The sequence below is a fragment of the Brassica oleracea genome, chromosome C4 (assembly GCF_000695525.1).
Source record: "Brassica oleracea var. oleracea cultivar TO1000 chromosome C4, BOL, whole genome shotgun sequence".
NCBI classification, from domain to species: domain Eukaryota; kingdom Viridiplantae; phylum Streptophyta; class Magnoliopsida; order Brassicales; family Brassicaceae; genus Brassica; species Brassica oleracea.
Window position 1 is genome coordinate 5,481,656 of NC_027751.1, and position 13,183 is coordinate 5,494,838.

General features: G+C 38.3%; 2 protein-coding genes and 1 pseudogene across 2 annotated transcripts; all 3 read left to right on the plus strand.

Annotated features, from left to right (window-relative positions):
* Window positions 1–478: 478 nt before the first annotated feature.
* Window positions 479–3,336, plus strand: LOC106337930 (annotated as a pseudogene).
* LOC106337931 lies at window positions 1,668–3,199 on the plus strand. Its single transcript, XM_013777028.1, has 5 exons — window positions 1,668–1,796; window positions 1,965–1,970; window positions 2,023–2,492; window positions 2,564–2,654; window positions 2,840–3,199. The coding sequence occupies exons 1-5, from the start codon at window positions 1,668–1,670 to the stop codon at window positions 3,197–3,199; spliced, it is 1,056 nt and encodes a 351-aa protein (XP_013632482.1).
* A 3,716-nt stretch (window positions 3,337–7,052) lies between the features above and the next one.
* LOC106337932 lies at window positions 7,053–8,153 on the plus strand. The gene is made up of 2 exons (XM_013777029.1): window positions 7,053–7,260; window positions 7,339–8,153. The coding sequence occupies exons 1-2, from the start codon at window positions 7,053–7,055 to the stop codon at window positions 8,151–8,153; spliced, it is 1,023 nt and encodes a 340-aa protein (XP_013632483.1).
* The last annotated feature ends 5,030 nt before the right edge of the window (window positions 8,154–13,183 follow it).

Genomic DNA, 13,183 nt, shown 5'->3' on the forward strand with positions numbered 1-13,183 from the left:
CCTCCTCCCGCGACGTGAACCCTAAATCAATTGGTTTCTAAATTTTCCAATCTCTTCTCACCCTTCTCTTCTACTAAATGATTCGATTCACAAGGGTAGTAAACCTTTAATCTCAGAAATCCGACGAACCCTAAATCCCCTTTCTAAAATTTTGGGTTCTGTTGATTTCGTCACTCCTAGAAGCTCATCTCCGCTTGAATCACTTATATTCATATCTCCTGACATCAAAGGTCGGCTCTGTGTCTTTAGAAACCTTTTATTTTTTTGTATCATTGATTTACTAATTGTCTAACTCAGTTTTCATATATTTCTGGAAAATATTGTTTTTCATGTCTGTCTTATTACATTGTACATTTTTGACAGAAAGATGAGTACATCAGACTGTCCAAAAACATATCCAAAAAGGTTGTATGAAGAGGGAAAATGTCCATTGCAACATCGAAGCATGAATCATAGCTGACACTTGGCAAGTTTACAGATGGTCGAGGAATCAGTTGGCATAGATGCATGGGAATCCATTAAAGAATCAGCTGTTGGAGTTATTCTGAGGTTCAAAGAGTTCGATTATACCTGGTCTGCTCAAGCTGTTCACCATTTACTTACAAACCAGCTAGTAGTTGATAGTATCCATGAGGTGTGGTCTTTGATAGAAGGACAGCCAATTAGGTTTTCATTACATGAGTTTGGTGAAATAACAGGTTTAAATTGTGAGCCTTTCAACATAGATGATAAGGTTGAGGTTGATCATAAGCCATTTTGGGAAGAGATGGGTGTGTCTGCTGCACATGGTCCGATGCTATCTGAGTTGAGATCATTGCTCCCACGCATTAAGAATTGGACGTTTGAGAAGAGAAGAATGATTGGCCTGCTCTGTGTCTTATCTGTCGGGGCGTGTCGGATTTTCCAGCTTGGTTAATTCAATTAAAATTGTTTCGTTTGGAGGAAAGAAGAAATATACACTTCGTGGATGTGTACATGCTCTTCTCATCTGGCTGTATGAGTCAATACCTGGTATTGGGCATGAATATGGGAACCATCTTGAGAGTTCCTCTTCTCTCTTGGTCAGGATCTCGTTGCCGTATACAGTGGGGTCAGTTTTATGAAAAGGAGAAAAAAGTTCACCAGAAGGTAAGTTTCTTATATTATGGTTAACTCCTATGAAAATACATCACTTCTCTATATTTATTCATACTAATATTTTTTACATTTTTTTTGTAGGTGCGTGTCAGACATCTAGTTGTTAAGGCAGAAGCGGACATATATCCTCAATGGGATGATCACAAGGTTGATGATGATCTTCATAACATGATTTTAGACATTCTACATGAGCAGCTTGATGATAAGCATTGGAGCTTGAAAGCAGCTAATGAACCAGTAGCAAATAAAAAGAAAAGGAATTTAGTGAGTGAAGAAGATGATTGTATGAATAAAAAAATCCAGCGAAGAGGACAACCACAGTGAGTATGCTTGCTTAATTTTTTACTTGTATGTATTACTGAGTTTAGTTTATTAAGCCGAGCTAGAATTGCTGAGTTTAGTTGGTTAGGCCGTGGTGGAATTATTTTACTTATTACTTGATTTTATTGTTGAGTTTGTTTACTGTTTTATAGCAGGCTAGTGGATCCAGCCTTAACTCAGGTGGAGATGATGGATTCAAGCATGCCCTAATGGAAGCAGTGAAGACATTGACTGCAACGGTTCAAAATATGGACACAGTTGTTGCTGAGAAGGTGTTGACTACAGTAGACACAAAGATTGACACAAAAATAAATGCAAGAGTTGGACAAGCCGAGCAGGTACTTGGCAATCAAATCTCAACTTTACAACAATAGATTGCTAAGATTAGAGAGCAGATGCAAACTACTGCTCCAAAAAATGATGCAAACGTTCTAAACCAAGAAGATGAAGTCAACAGCAACGACCTGGTTAGTGTTTTGCTTCTGTTATGAGTATGTCTATTTCAGGTTAAAGTAACTATATATTGAAAATTAACTTGTACTTGTTTTTGACATACTCAAATAGTCATGGATGGTCCAAGACAAGACATCATATGATGCAGATGCGGTAGTACAATGTGTGGTTAGAAAGAAAGCCAACAAATCCGAGGTCAAGCTAACGTCTCCTATTCTACTTGACATGAAGGTTGCTGGAAAAAATCAAGTAAAAAAATCAGCTGGAGGCTTGAAAAAAGTTAAGAAGAAGAAGAATGTAGTTCCACAACTTAAAGATTCTACTGGAACATGGTTTGATTCAGAAGAGAAGAAAAAATATTGCAACCTAGATGCTACGTTACACCAGTTGGCGGCATCAATCTTGGATGGACCTTTGCAAAAACGCAAGCCACAGCTGACAAAGACTCAAGTGTATCCATATGTAGGTAACTCAACTGTGAAGAGGATCATATCATGTGTCTCTGGGGCCCACTATGATCCTTTAGCTAAAGTTGCTGAGACAAAATTCAAGAAACTAATGGATTATCTGCGAAGTATTGGGTACGTGTCTTATTTGTTCTTAATAATTCATTACTGTTAAACTAACTTGAGCTTTCATTTATTCATTTCAGTGATAAAGATGTAGACACTCCCTTCTATATGAAGCTTATAAAGCCAAGAAACGTCTGGAAAACAGATGATTTTGGGTGGCTAACAGATTCTGTAAATGTCTCATTTTTTTTCTTTTATCAACTTAAAGTATGTGGCTAACACACACTCATTTATTTTGGATAGCATATGGCATCTGGAATGCTTATGTTTCATAAAAGATATATGAGGAATCCGTCACCATACTCTTCATATAGGATAGCTTTTCTTGAGCACTGGTTTGTCAAGATGTGGGTCAGAGACTACAAGAAATACGATCCTCAGATGTGGTAGTTCTCAGAAACTTACAAGAAGGTCTCAATGGTAATTACCCTTCTGAGTTTTCCAACAACAGAAAGTGGGTGAAGGATGTGGATCGATTGTTTCTTTGCCACTTGATAAATGGTAACCACTGGGCCGTTTTAGAAGTGGATTTTGAGAAGAAACTAATCCATGTCTACGACAGCGTACAAACAGTTTTCCCGAGCAACACAGATCTTCAAGAAGAGTGTCGTCCTTTCACGAAGATGATTCCCTTGTTGCTGAATGAAATGGTTCCAAGAAGGAAGAAGAGTTCACAGCAGTTCAGGATTTCAAGTCAAAAGTGTGCCCAAGAATAAAGACCCTAATAAATATGTTATCATGTATCGCAGGTTTTTAACGGCATATTTTTTTTCAATTTTGATGCTTTTTTTTTATAAAATAGTAATGGTATTTTTAGTAAATATGTTTTTTATTAACAAAGGACTTGAGGGCAATTTGGATACAAAAAACAGTTTTGTAAATAAAAAAATAAGTGTTAATTTAGTAATAAAAACAAAGATTAGTGTTATTTGAGTAATCTTCCCTTTTTTTAAAAAGTAAAAAAGAAGTGTCAGAGATGAGTTATGCTCTCTTTCCTCTCTCTTTCTTGCTGAGACGTTTTTTGGGTACGCCATTTTGGACTTTCTTCCTCATTTTTCTCTGTTCATCGTTGATTTATTAACTTTTCTCCCTAATACTTCCCCATTAAAAGTTATTAAACATAAATTTATAGTATATGATTAATCAAACTACTTACATTTACCAAAACAAGTATCAGTTTACTTGGCTATGATTTGTTGTAACAAGATAGAAAATCTATATAAATAATCTATAATTTTATCTTATCTTGTTTACTTTGGATGTATCAATTTTTTTTAAGAAAACTTGATTGTTAACGATCTACTTTTTCATTATAACTACTAGGGGCAATGCCTCTGCGCAAGCGCGAAGTTATAGACAGAGTTCTTGTTTCATTTCAATATTTATTAGGGTTATTGTAGTTGTGAATTTTGTGTTTTGAGTTGTTTTTCAAGTTTTTTTTATTGTTATAGGGTTAGAGTTATAATGATGAACTGTGTATGTATTATTCTCCACTTATGAATGACTAAACTGTGTTAGTAATGTGATTGATATAGTTCGTGTTGTTGTTTGTTGTGTCACTGAGACTTAATGTTTGTTTGTTTGTCTTTTTAATTTGTTTCTTGTACTGTTGAAAGTACATAAATTATATTAAAGTTGTTGAAAGTACCTTTTGTTTCTGGATATTTTTTCATGAGTTTAGTTGTGTAAGTTGTGTGTATTAAGTAATAATTTTTATTATTCTTATTATGTTTGTTAAATGTTTTTATTTTATTTTTAAACTTGTTACTCTTACCAGACCTTTAAAAAAATACCTGAAGACTTGTAGAAATAACTATATAATGATTGATAGTTCTGAGAATTTGGACTTTAATGAGTTTTAAACGAATTTATGTATTTCTCATAAGAAGATAATAGCATTGGCATGTTGACATTGGGCATGTAAGCCATTTTTATAAGACAAAAGGAGTGAGCAGGTGGAGATGTTGTTGCCGCCTTTGTGTCTGTCGGGATTGTCTCTTGTATCTCTTGTTGTGGTTGTGTTTGTTTATCTTTTATTTCATGGGTAATATGTAAACAAAAATCATTGTTAGTTATATTTATCAGAGTTCATAACTTACTTTGCTTTTTTGTTCAGGTAATTCCACTGATCTTGGTTTTCGTCTTCGTCTTCTTCGTTGTGAAAGTAAGTTTGTAAATTGTTAAATAGATGGTCTTGTAGTTTGTATTTATTTAGCTGACTCGATGTATGTGTCGTCGCGAAAGTAAGTTTGTAAATTGTTAAATAGATGGTCTTGTAGTTTGTATTTATTTAGCTGACTCGATGTATGTGTCGTCGCGAAAGTAAGTTTGTAAATTGTTAAATAGATGGTCTTGTAGTTTGTATTTATTTAGCTGACTCGATGTATGTGTCGTCGCGAAAGTAAGTTTGTAAATTGTTAAATAGATGGTCTTGTAGTTTGTATTTATTTAGCTGACTCGATGTATGTGTCGTCGCGAAAGTAAGTTTGTAAATTGTTAAATAGATGGTCTTGTAGTTTGTATTTATTTAGCTGACTCGATGTATGTGTCGTCGCGAAAGTAAGTTTGTAAATTGTTAAATAGATGGTCTTGTAGTTTGTATTTATTTAGCTGACTCGATGTATGTGTCGTCGCGAAAGTAAGTTTGTAAATTGTTAAATAGCTGGCCGTGTAGTTTGTATTTGTTTAGCTGACTCGATTTATGTGTCGTTGAATTTTAGTTGAGGTGATTGGTTTGGTATATTTGTTTTGAAGTTTATTTCTAAGATTAGACAAAAAATAGAGGTGATCATTAATGATTCGTCTTTTTTGGAATTCTAGTTTTTGGTATTTTGATTGTTTGGGTTGTTGTGGTTTCTTTTAAGCTGTAAAATAAAGGTTTGTATAAAATTAGTTTGATAAGTAAGAGAAATAAGTAGACGACCACATAATTTGGATAGGAAATGTTTTTGATTATTGATGTTAGCACAATATATATAATAATATAAAGAGAATTGTGTGTTGATTGTTTCTTACGGATCAATGAGGAGAAGGATAACGACTCGAGTTGTTTCTTTGCTAAGGTCAGAGCTTTTGACAGAATAAATTTTTCCAACCACATCTGCAAGTTTAAATATCAGTTATGATAAAAAAAAAACATATTATAAACCCAGATGCATTATGATAATATACATGGGAGTTCTAGGTTTGTGTTCGCAATCACTTGGAAATTGTCAAACAGTCTAATAATGATTGGAGATTGATCTCAGGAGCACACATGATGACTTTATCAATAATAGTTGGTGAGATGAAACGAATGAGGAGTGGATGATCAATTATCTTGTACATGTTTGAGCACCTAGCAACCTCAAAACGATCGACTTTCACAATGGAACCGGCTTTCAAAGATGGAATGTAATGATTAGCACGTCCGGCGTGAATAAACTCATGAATCACGAAATTTGCAAATAATATTATTTAACAAAGAATCATGAAATCAATTAAAAACAATTATACTAAATAAATGTGATAACTAGAAAATTAACGTGATGAACCTCATTTAAAAATGAAACTCATAATACACTTTGTGGCCTAACCCACAGAGAAAACCGAATAAGCAAAGGTTTCCGACCTTCATAAATATATATTAGTTTCGGCCATCAATGTACAAAGTATTCTTTAGTTTAGTGGTATAAATATTGGTGTTTAGAACTCAATAACATGAGTTTAAGCCACAGACTTGACACTTTTTTACACTTTTTAAAAGTGAGATCCACCAAAATGCTGACGTGACAGCTCAGGAATGAGGCAACTGCCTCATTATATTATAGATTCTGTCCATACGAAATTAAAATCTCATTTTATATATCTATCAAATGAATATTAAATATTATTTTCTCCACTCGAATCGTATCTAGCCCGAATTAAATGCTTGAAATCTATTCATACATAAAGTACGAACTAACTTGGATTATTGCGTATTAATATATATCTAACAATTCGACATCAAATCAATATCCAAATTAAACCAAAAAAAAATCCAATTAAAATAGTTAATTTCATAACCGTAAAAATAAAACCTAAAATTCGGAAACTAAAGTAAAATTCCTCAAATTATCGAGAAGAAGTGAAGAACCAAACCATATTTTTTTATCCGTTATGATTTTGATGTTTTGGAGATTTGACATTTTGGTATTATTTCAGATGAATGTGTAATCAGTCGTTGAATATTTTGTTGGTTTAATTTAAGTTTAGATTAGTGAAAACATTGTAATGAATTAGAGTAGGAAGAAATGAATACAAGTATTTACTCTCTCGGCGTAAGATAGTGCTTCTCTTTTTTGGGCTTTATTTCCTCGTTTGCTAATATACACTTCTTTAGCAAAGTGAGGCCTCAGAGTGTACTAACACGTTTCTCACATCGATTCCCATCCAGTTTCAGACATATTTTCCCCTTTTCACTCAGATCTACTCTTTCATCTAGGGTTTCATCTTGGTGTTCGTTGATAAAAATCTCAATCCAGAAGTTTTTTCTCCGGCGGTCAGATCTATTCGGTAAATCAGTGTATCCTGAAGATCAGAAGTGTTTAGATGGCATCTCAGCTCAATAAGGCGTTACTAAACATGTCGTTAGAGGAAGAAGAGGAACCTTTTGTTCTGCCTGACAATCCAGAGTATTACTCTACGGGTCGAAACTCTTTGAGTTTGGTTGGGCGGATTCTGAATCCTCAATGTCAGGCCATGTATGATGTAATTTTAGATATGCCACACAAATGGAAACTATACGACAGAGTCAAAGGTGTGGCTATTTCAAAGGAAAGGTTTCAGTTCATTTTCAAACATGAACATGACCTACAAGATGTTTTGGATTGAGGAGTGCATACGTCGAACTTATGGCCGCTCGCTTTGGAAATATGGGTGGAGAGACCTCCTGCAGATTATCTCCAATACCTATACATATGGGTTCGGATGAGGAACGTTCCAATCAATCATCGATCTGTGAAAGCTCTTTTCACTTGGGCGGGCTTTGCAGGAGAAGTGATTGAAGTGGCTTACGACCCTGAAAAGCCTCAAGTTAAAGATTACATAAGGGCTTATATAAAATTTGATGTTTCCAAACCCTTGAGAAGATCAAGAAAGGTCACAATTCCAGGTGGTGAAGAAGTGAACATTTTATATGATTATGAAAGGATCCAGAAAAGGTGCTATACCTGTCAGCGCCTTACTCATGAACAGCCTCTCTGTCCTCTTTTCAAGAAGGAGCAAGGTGTGACAGAAAAAATCGCAACTTCCTCGGCAGAGAGCATTCTTTCGGTGAGAATGGAGATCGCTGATGAAAATGACCCACTCTTTGGAGTGATTCCTGAGAGTCATCTTGGTCTCGACCCTCTCTCAGGAAAACCAAAGATTGCGAAAGAAGTATTGGAAGGGATGAGAGCTTACCTGGCTGTACCTGAGGGCCCAGAGAAGATAGCAAGAATGGAAAGAGTAAGGAAATCTATTGAAGATCTTGGAAATGATCCCATTGGCCAAAAGACGATGCTCATGTTGGAACCTGCCCCTACAATCACAACTAACTTGGATAAAGGCAAAGGTTTTGTTTTCAACTTCTCACAACAGAAAGAGGTTGGCTATAAACCAGATAAGTTAATGGCGAGTGCAATTGATGCTGGTAATAGAGTTTTGCAGTAAGGAAAGGTGGTTACTTCTAAGCCTAACATGAAGGTGCAATCTGGATCCTCCCAACCAGAATTTCTTGTGGAAGGTTCAACGGGTTATAGTGCTGGTTTCTTTGAAACTAGTGCTTCCGGGACCGCACCAAAGAAACCTAAAGCCAGAAGGAGACCAGGAACGTACACACGAAAAGCAAATGGCAAGGGCTTATGCAAAGGAGACTCATGAAGTGGAAAAAAGGTAGGAGGAGGAGAGGTAACAAAAATAAAAAGGAAGGCGGATGATGATGTCGAGCCATCTCAAAGCTCTGCAAGGTTTAAGAAACCATTGGTGGTCCCAAATGAGGGACCGTCCAATATCTAAATGACGATGATGAGCTGGAATTGCCAGGGATTGGGCCGTGCACAAGATCTGGTGATTCCAAGACTGAGGGAAATGCGCAAAGAATATTTCCCTGATATTTTGTTCTTGATGGAAACTAAGCAGCAGAGAGACGAGTTGGTGGATCTTCAGACATGGCTAGGCTATGATAGGATTTTGACAGTAAATCCTATTGGGTACAGCGGAGGTTTAGCCGTGCTTTGGAAGAATTCTGTACATATTGATTTCAAGTTTGTAGATAAGCACCTGGTTGATTTTGTTGTACAGTTCGGGAAGGATCGGTTTTTTGTTTCGTGTGTATATGGTGAACCGATGAGAAGTAATAGACCTAAGCTATGGGAAAGATTGTCTCGCATAGGAGCTCACAGAAAAGATCCTTGGTGCATGATGGGAGATTTTAACGAGATAAGAAACAATGAAGAAAAGATAGGAGGACCGAGAAGGAGTGAAGCCTCTTTTCAACCTTTCAATGATATGCTGGATATAGCTGAGATGGTAGAGCTACCTGGTACCGGGAATGGTTTTACTTGGGGAGGAATCAGGGGATCTCTTTCGATTCAATCCAGACTTGACAGAGTTTTCGGGAATAAGAAGTGGTTCCACCTCTTCCCGGCATCCAATCAAGTGTTTCTGGATAAGAGAGGTTCGGATCATAGACCGGTCTTGACTAAACTGATACTGGCTTCGGAAGCGTACAGAGGTAGCTTCCGGTTTGATTCAAGGTTTCTGTTCAGAGAAGGAGTTAAAGAGGAGATTAAGAAAGCATGGCTATCAAACCATCCTCTTTTTGAAGTTAAAGTCTCGGATAGACTCAAAAGCTGCAGAAAGGCTTTGAGTAAATGGAAAAGGAAGGAGACATTAAATTCCAGAGACAAGATCAAACAGATTGAAGTTGCTTTAGAGGAGGCGCAATCATCACTCAGTCTATCAACGGTCAGAATTAACTTCTTGAAAGCGGAGTTAATACAAGCCTACAAGGAGGAGGAGATGTATTGGCAACAGAGGAGTAAAGATAAGTGGGCAACAAAAGGTGATCTGAACACAAAGTATTTCCATGCTTCTGTTAAAGCATACAGATCCAGAAGAAGAATCAACAAGCTGAGAGATGATAGAGGCCAAGAACATTTTTCTGAAGCTGCCAAAGGGGGAGTTGCATCGGAATATTTCACAAAACTCTTCTCCTCTACTAATAATGGAGACTTCTCGGAGATCTATGAAGGTTTTTCACAACGTCTAACCCCTGGAATGAATTAACTTTTGGATAGAGAGGTCACTAATGAAGAGGTTCGAGAGGCTGTATTCTCAATCACGCCAAGCAGTGCTCCCGGACCTGATGGGATGACGGGATTATTCTTTCAAAAGTATTGGGGTACGATCGGAGAGCAGGTCACTAAAGAGGTAAAGGAGTTTTTTACCTATAATCAATTCCCAGGAGAATGGAATTACACCCATTTATGTCTACTCCCGAAGATAGAAGATCCGGTGATCATGGCAGACCTAAGACCCATCAGCTTGTGTTCAGTTTTGTATAAAATCATCTCGAAGATCATCGTGAGCAGGATGAAGCCTCTAATGGAAGATATAGTTTCTCCTACTCAGTCGGCTTTTGTGGAGGAGAGATTAATCTCAGACAATATTCTTATTGCCCACGAGATCATCCATGCTTTGAGAACAAATGAGAGAGTATCCAAGGATTTCATGGCAATAAAATCCGACATGTCCAAGGCCTATGACCGAGTGGAGTGGAACTACCTGCGTGCTTTGCTGAAAGCGTTGGGTTTTGAAGATGCTTGGAGTGAAAAGATTATGTTCTCTGTTTCAACGGTTAAATACTCAACGCTCATCAATGACCAGATTTTTGGATGCATTCAGCCAGAGCGAGGAATCAGACAGGGAGATCCACTTTCTCCATTTCTGTTTGTAATGTGTACTGAGGGTCTGATACACTTGCTAGAGAAAGCGGTCCAGGAAGGAAAAATTCAAGGAATTCAATTCACCTCAGAAGGGCCAGTGATACATCATATGTTATTTGCTGATGATAGTCTGCTGATATGTAGAGCTTCTGCTGAGCAAGCGACTGAATTGGTGAAGATACTCAAAATCTATGAGCAGGCTACGGGACAGAAGGTGAAATTAGAGAAGTCGGCAATCACTTTTGGATCCAAGGTCACAGAAACCGTGAAAGCCTCAATCCAAACGATCACAGAGATTGCCAAAGAAGGAGGAACATGATCGTATCTAGGCCTTCCTGAATGTTTCAGTGGCTCTAAAACAGAAATGTTGGCTTACATATACGATAGGCTCAAGTTGAGGCTTTCTGGCCGGTTTGTTAAGCAATTGTCCCTTGGTGGAAAAGAGGTTCTGATTAAAGCAATAGCTATGGCGATGCCTGTGTATGCTATGTCGTGTTTCAAACTGACAAAGAGATCTAGTGAGAACCTGACCAAGGCCATGGCGGACTTCTGGTGGAACTCTTTAGAGCACAAACGGAAAATGCACTGGCTCAGTTGGTCTACGTTGTGTCTGGCAAAAGAACAGGGAGGTTTGGGCTTCAAAGATATACAAAGATTCAATCAAGCTCTTTTGGCCAAGCAAGCGTGGCGAATCCTCAATCACCCTGAATCCCTCTTCGCAAGATTCTTCAAGAGCAGGTATTTCGAAAAATCACACTTCTTAAATGCGAAAAATGGATCGAGACCTTCGTATGGATGGAGAAGCATACAATTTGGAAAGGAGCTGTTATTTCAAGGTTTGAGGAAACACTTGGTAATGGAACGAATGTCTCAGTGTGGGTCGATGATTGGATAGAGGGAGATGTGAGAAGGAGACCGCTGATGAAAAATATCTTCGTCGACTTGATGCTGACAGTAAATAAACTGATTGACCCTCAAAATAACTGTTGGAGGCTGGATAAGCTGCAAGAGTTGTTTTATGAAGAAGATATCAACAGAATCTTGGCAATGCAAACTGCTTTTGATCAACAAGATTATTGGGTCTGGTTACACAACAGGAATGGTAGCTATTCAGTGAAGTCGGGATATTGGTTCATCAATAGGTTCAACAGAGAAGAAGAAATCAGAGTAGCAGAGATGAGACCTTCTTTGAACGATTTGAAGACTGAAGTTTGGAAAATTCCCACGGTCCCAAAGATTAAGAACTTCATTTGGAGAGCAATCAGTAATGCAATTCCTGTTGGTGAACTTTTGGTCAAAAGAGGTATCAAAATGGATCCGGTGTGTCAAGCTTGTGGCTATCAGGGTGGGTCTATAAATCACATCATTTTTGGATGCTCCATAGCAAGACAGGTTTGGGCATTGGCCAATGTTCCCACTCCGCAATTTGGTTTCGATGGCGTTTCACACTTCTCCAATTTTCACGGTTTGTTTCTGATGATGAAAAACAGAGAAATTGATGAGAGATTTAGAAATGCTATTCCTTGGATAGTTTGGTACTTGTGGAAATACAGAAACAGGGTCATTTTTGAAGGGAAGAAGTACTATCCAATTGAGCTGGTGGAGAAGATTATGGAGGAGTCACATTTATGGGTTTTGGCTCGAAGTAATGAGAATAGAAGGAAGGCGGAAGAACAGGAGGCAGAGATGGAAGTTGTGAAATCTTGGTCCGTTCCTCACCGTGGTTGGCTAAAATGCAACATCGGAATTGCGTGGGACAAGAAGCAATCTAGTAGTGGAGCTTCGTGGGTGGAAGGGATGATCACGGGAAGGTCCAAATACACAGTAGGAGAGCGTTCCCGAACACTGACTTCCTTCATGAAGCGAAGTTCAAAGGTCTACTGTGGGCTCTGGAAAGCTGTCATGCGCATCACCTAAACAGAGTCATCATTGTTCTTGATGATACAACTTTGATCAATGTGATACTAAGACCACAGGCATGGCCAAACTTCAGAAAGCAGTACGTGCAGATAGTTGAAAGGTTGAAGAAACTGGAATGGTGGAGGGTGATGAAGGAAGATAGATCAACTAACACATGGGCTTTCTGTCATGTCTCCGATTCTGGATAGGATCGTCCGGACAGACTGCGGTGCGTGGAGACCGATGGGCTGGTGGGCTCTTGGGATTGAGCCAGGAGCATGGGCAATCCGTGTGGGCTTGCTTTGGACATGTCCAGGAGTGGTTTGACAGTTCCAGGACGTCTGGTAACTGCCAGAGGCGAAAGGGTGTGATCTGGACCATTGATTAAATCAATGGCCAGGATTGAAACCGAAGGGATGGAATGGTTAAAAAGTAACCACCAAAAAGTAACCACCCCTTCTTCTATAAAAGGTAGGCAAGTCCGTGCCTTTGCAGGCATGCCAGGGCTTTCTCCTACATCCCGAAACACAAAGAAACACAGAGAAAAGACAGAGAGTTGGTCGGATTCCCAATCCAAGACCCATGGTAGTGTGAAGGCCATAAAGAGGCAGTTTTGGGAGAGATCAAGGGGGGAAGTCATGAACGACTTTCTGGTGGCTTTGATCTGTGATGTTATCATCCAAATCATCCTCCAGGGCCTGAGAACACACGAAAATGGTGAGGAAAGAAGGTAGATGACTGGAACACATTCCAAAGGCCAAGACAGCCTTAAGGACAGATGTGTGTAGAAAGGCAGTTTCATGGGCATTGAAGGGGGAAGTGATGGACGACCCTGTGATGATGTTTGATCATGGA

What these genes read in the sequence shown, in the direction of transcription:
- LOC106337932 (XM_013777029.1), top strand. Translation starts at nt 7,053, where the DNA reads ATGGCATCTCAGCTCAATAAGGCGTTACTAAACATGTCGTTAGAGGAA. An exon ending in ACTATACGACAGAGTCAAAG is followed by an intron (nt 7,261 to 7,338) that starts GTGTGGCTATTT and finishes TGGATTGAGGAG; the next exon opens with TGCATACGTCGAACTTATGG.
- LOC106337931 (XM_013777028.1), top strand. Translation starts at nt 1,668, where the DNA reads ATGGAAGCAGTGAAGACATTGACTGCAACGGTTCAAAATATGGACACA. An exon ending in GATTATCTGCGAAGTATTGG is followed by an intron (nt 2,493 to 2,563) that starts GTACGTGTCTTA and finishes TATTCATTTCAG; the next exon opens with TGATAAAGATGTAGACACTC. An exon ending in TTGGGTGGCTAACAGATTCT is followed by an intron (nt 2,655 to 2,839) that starts GTAAATGTCTCA and finishes GATGTGGGTCAG; the next exon opens with AGACTACAAGAAATACGATC.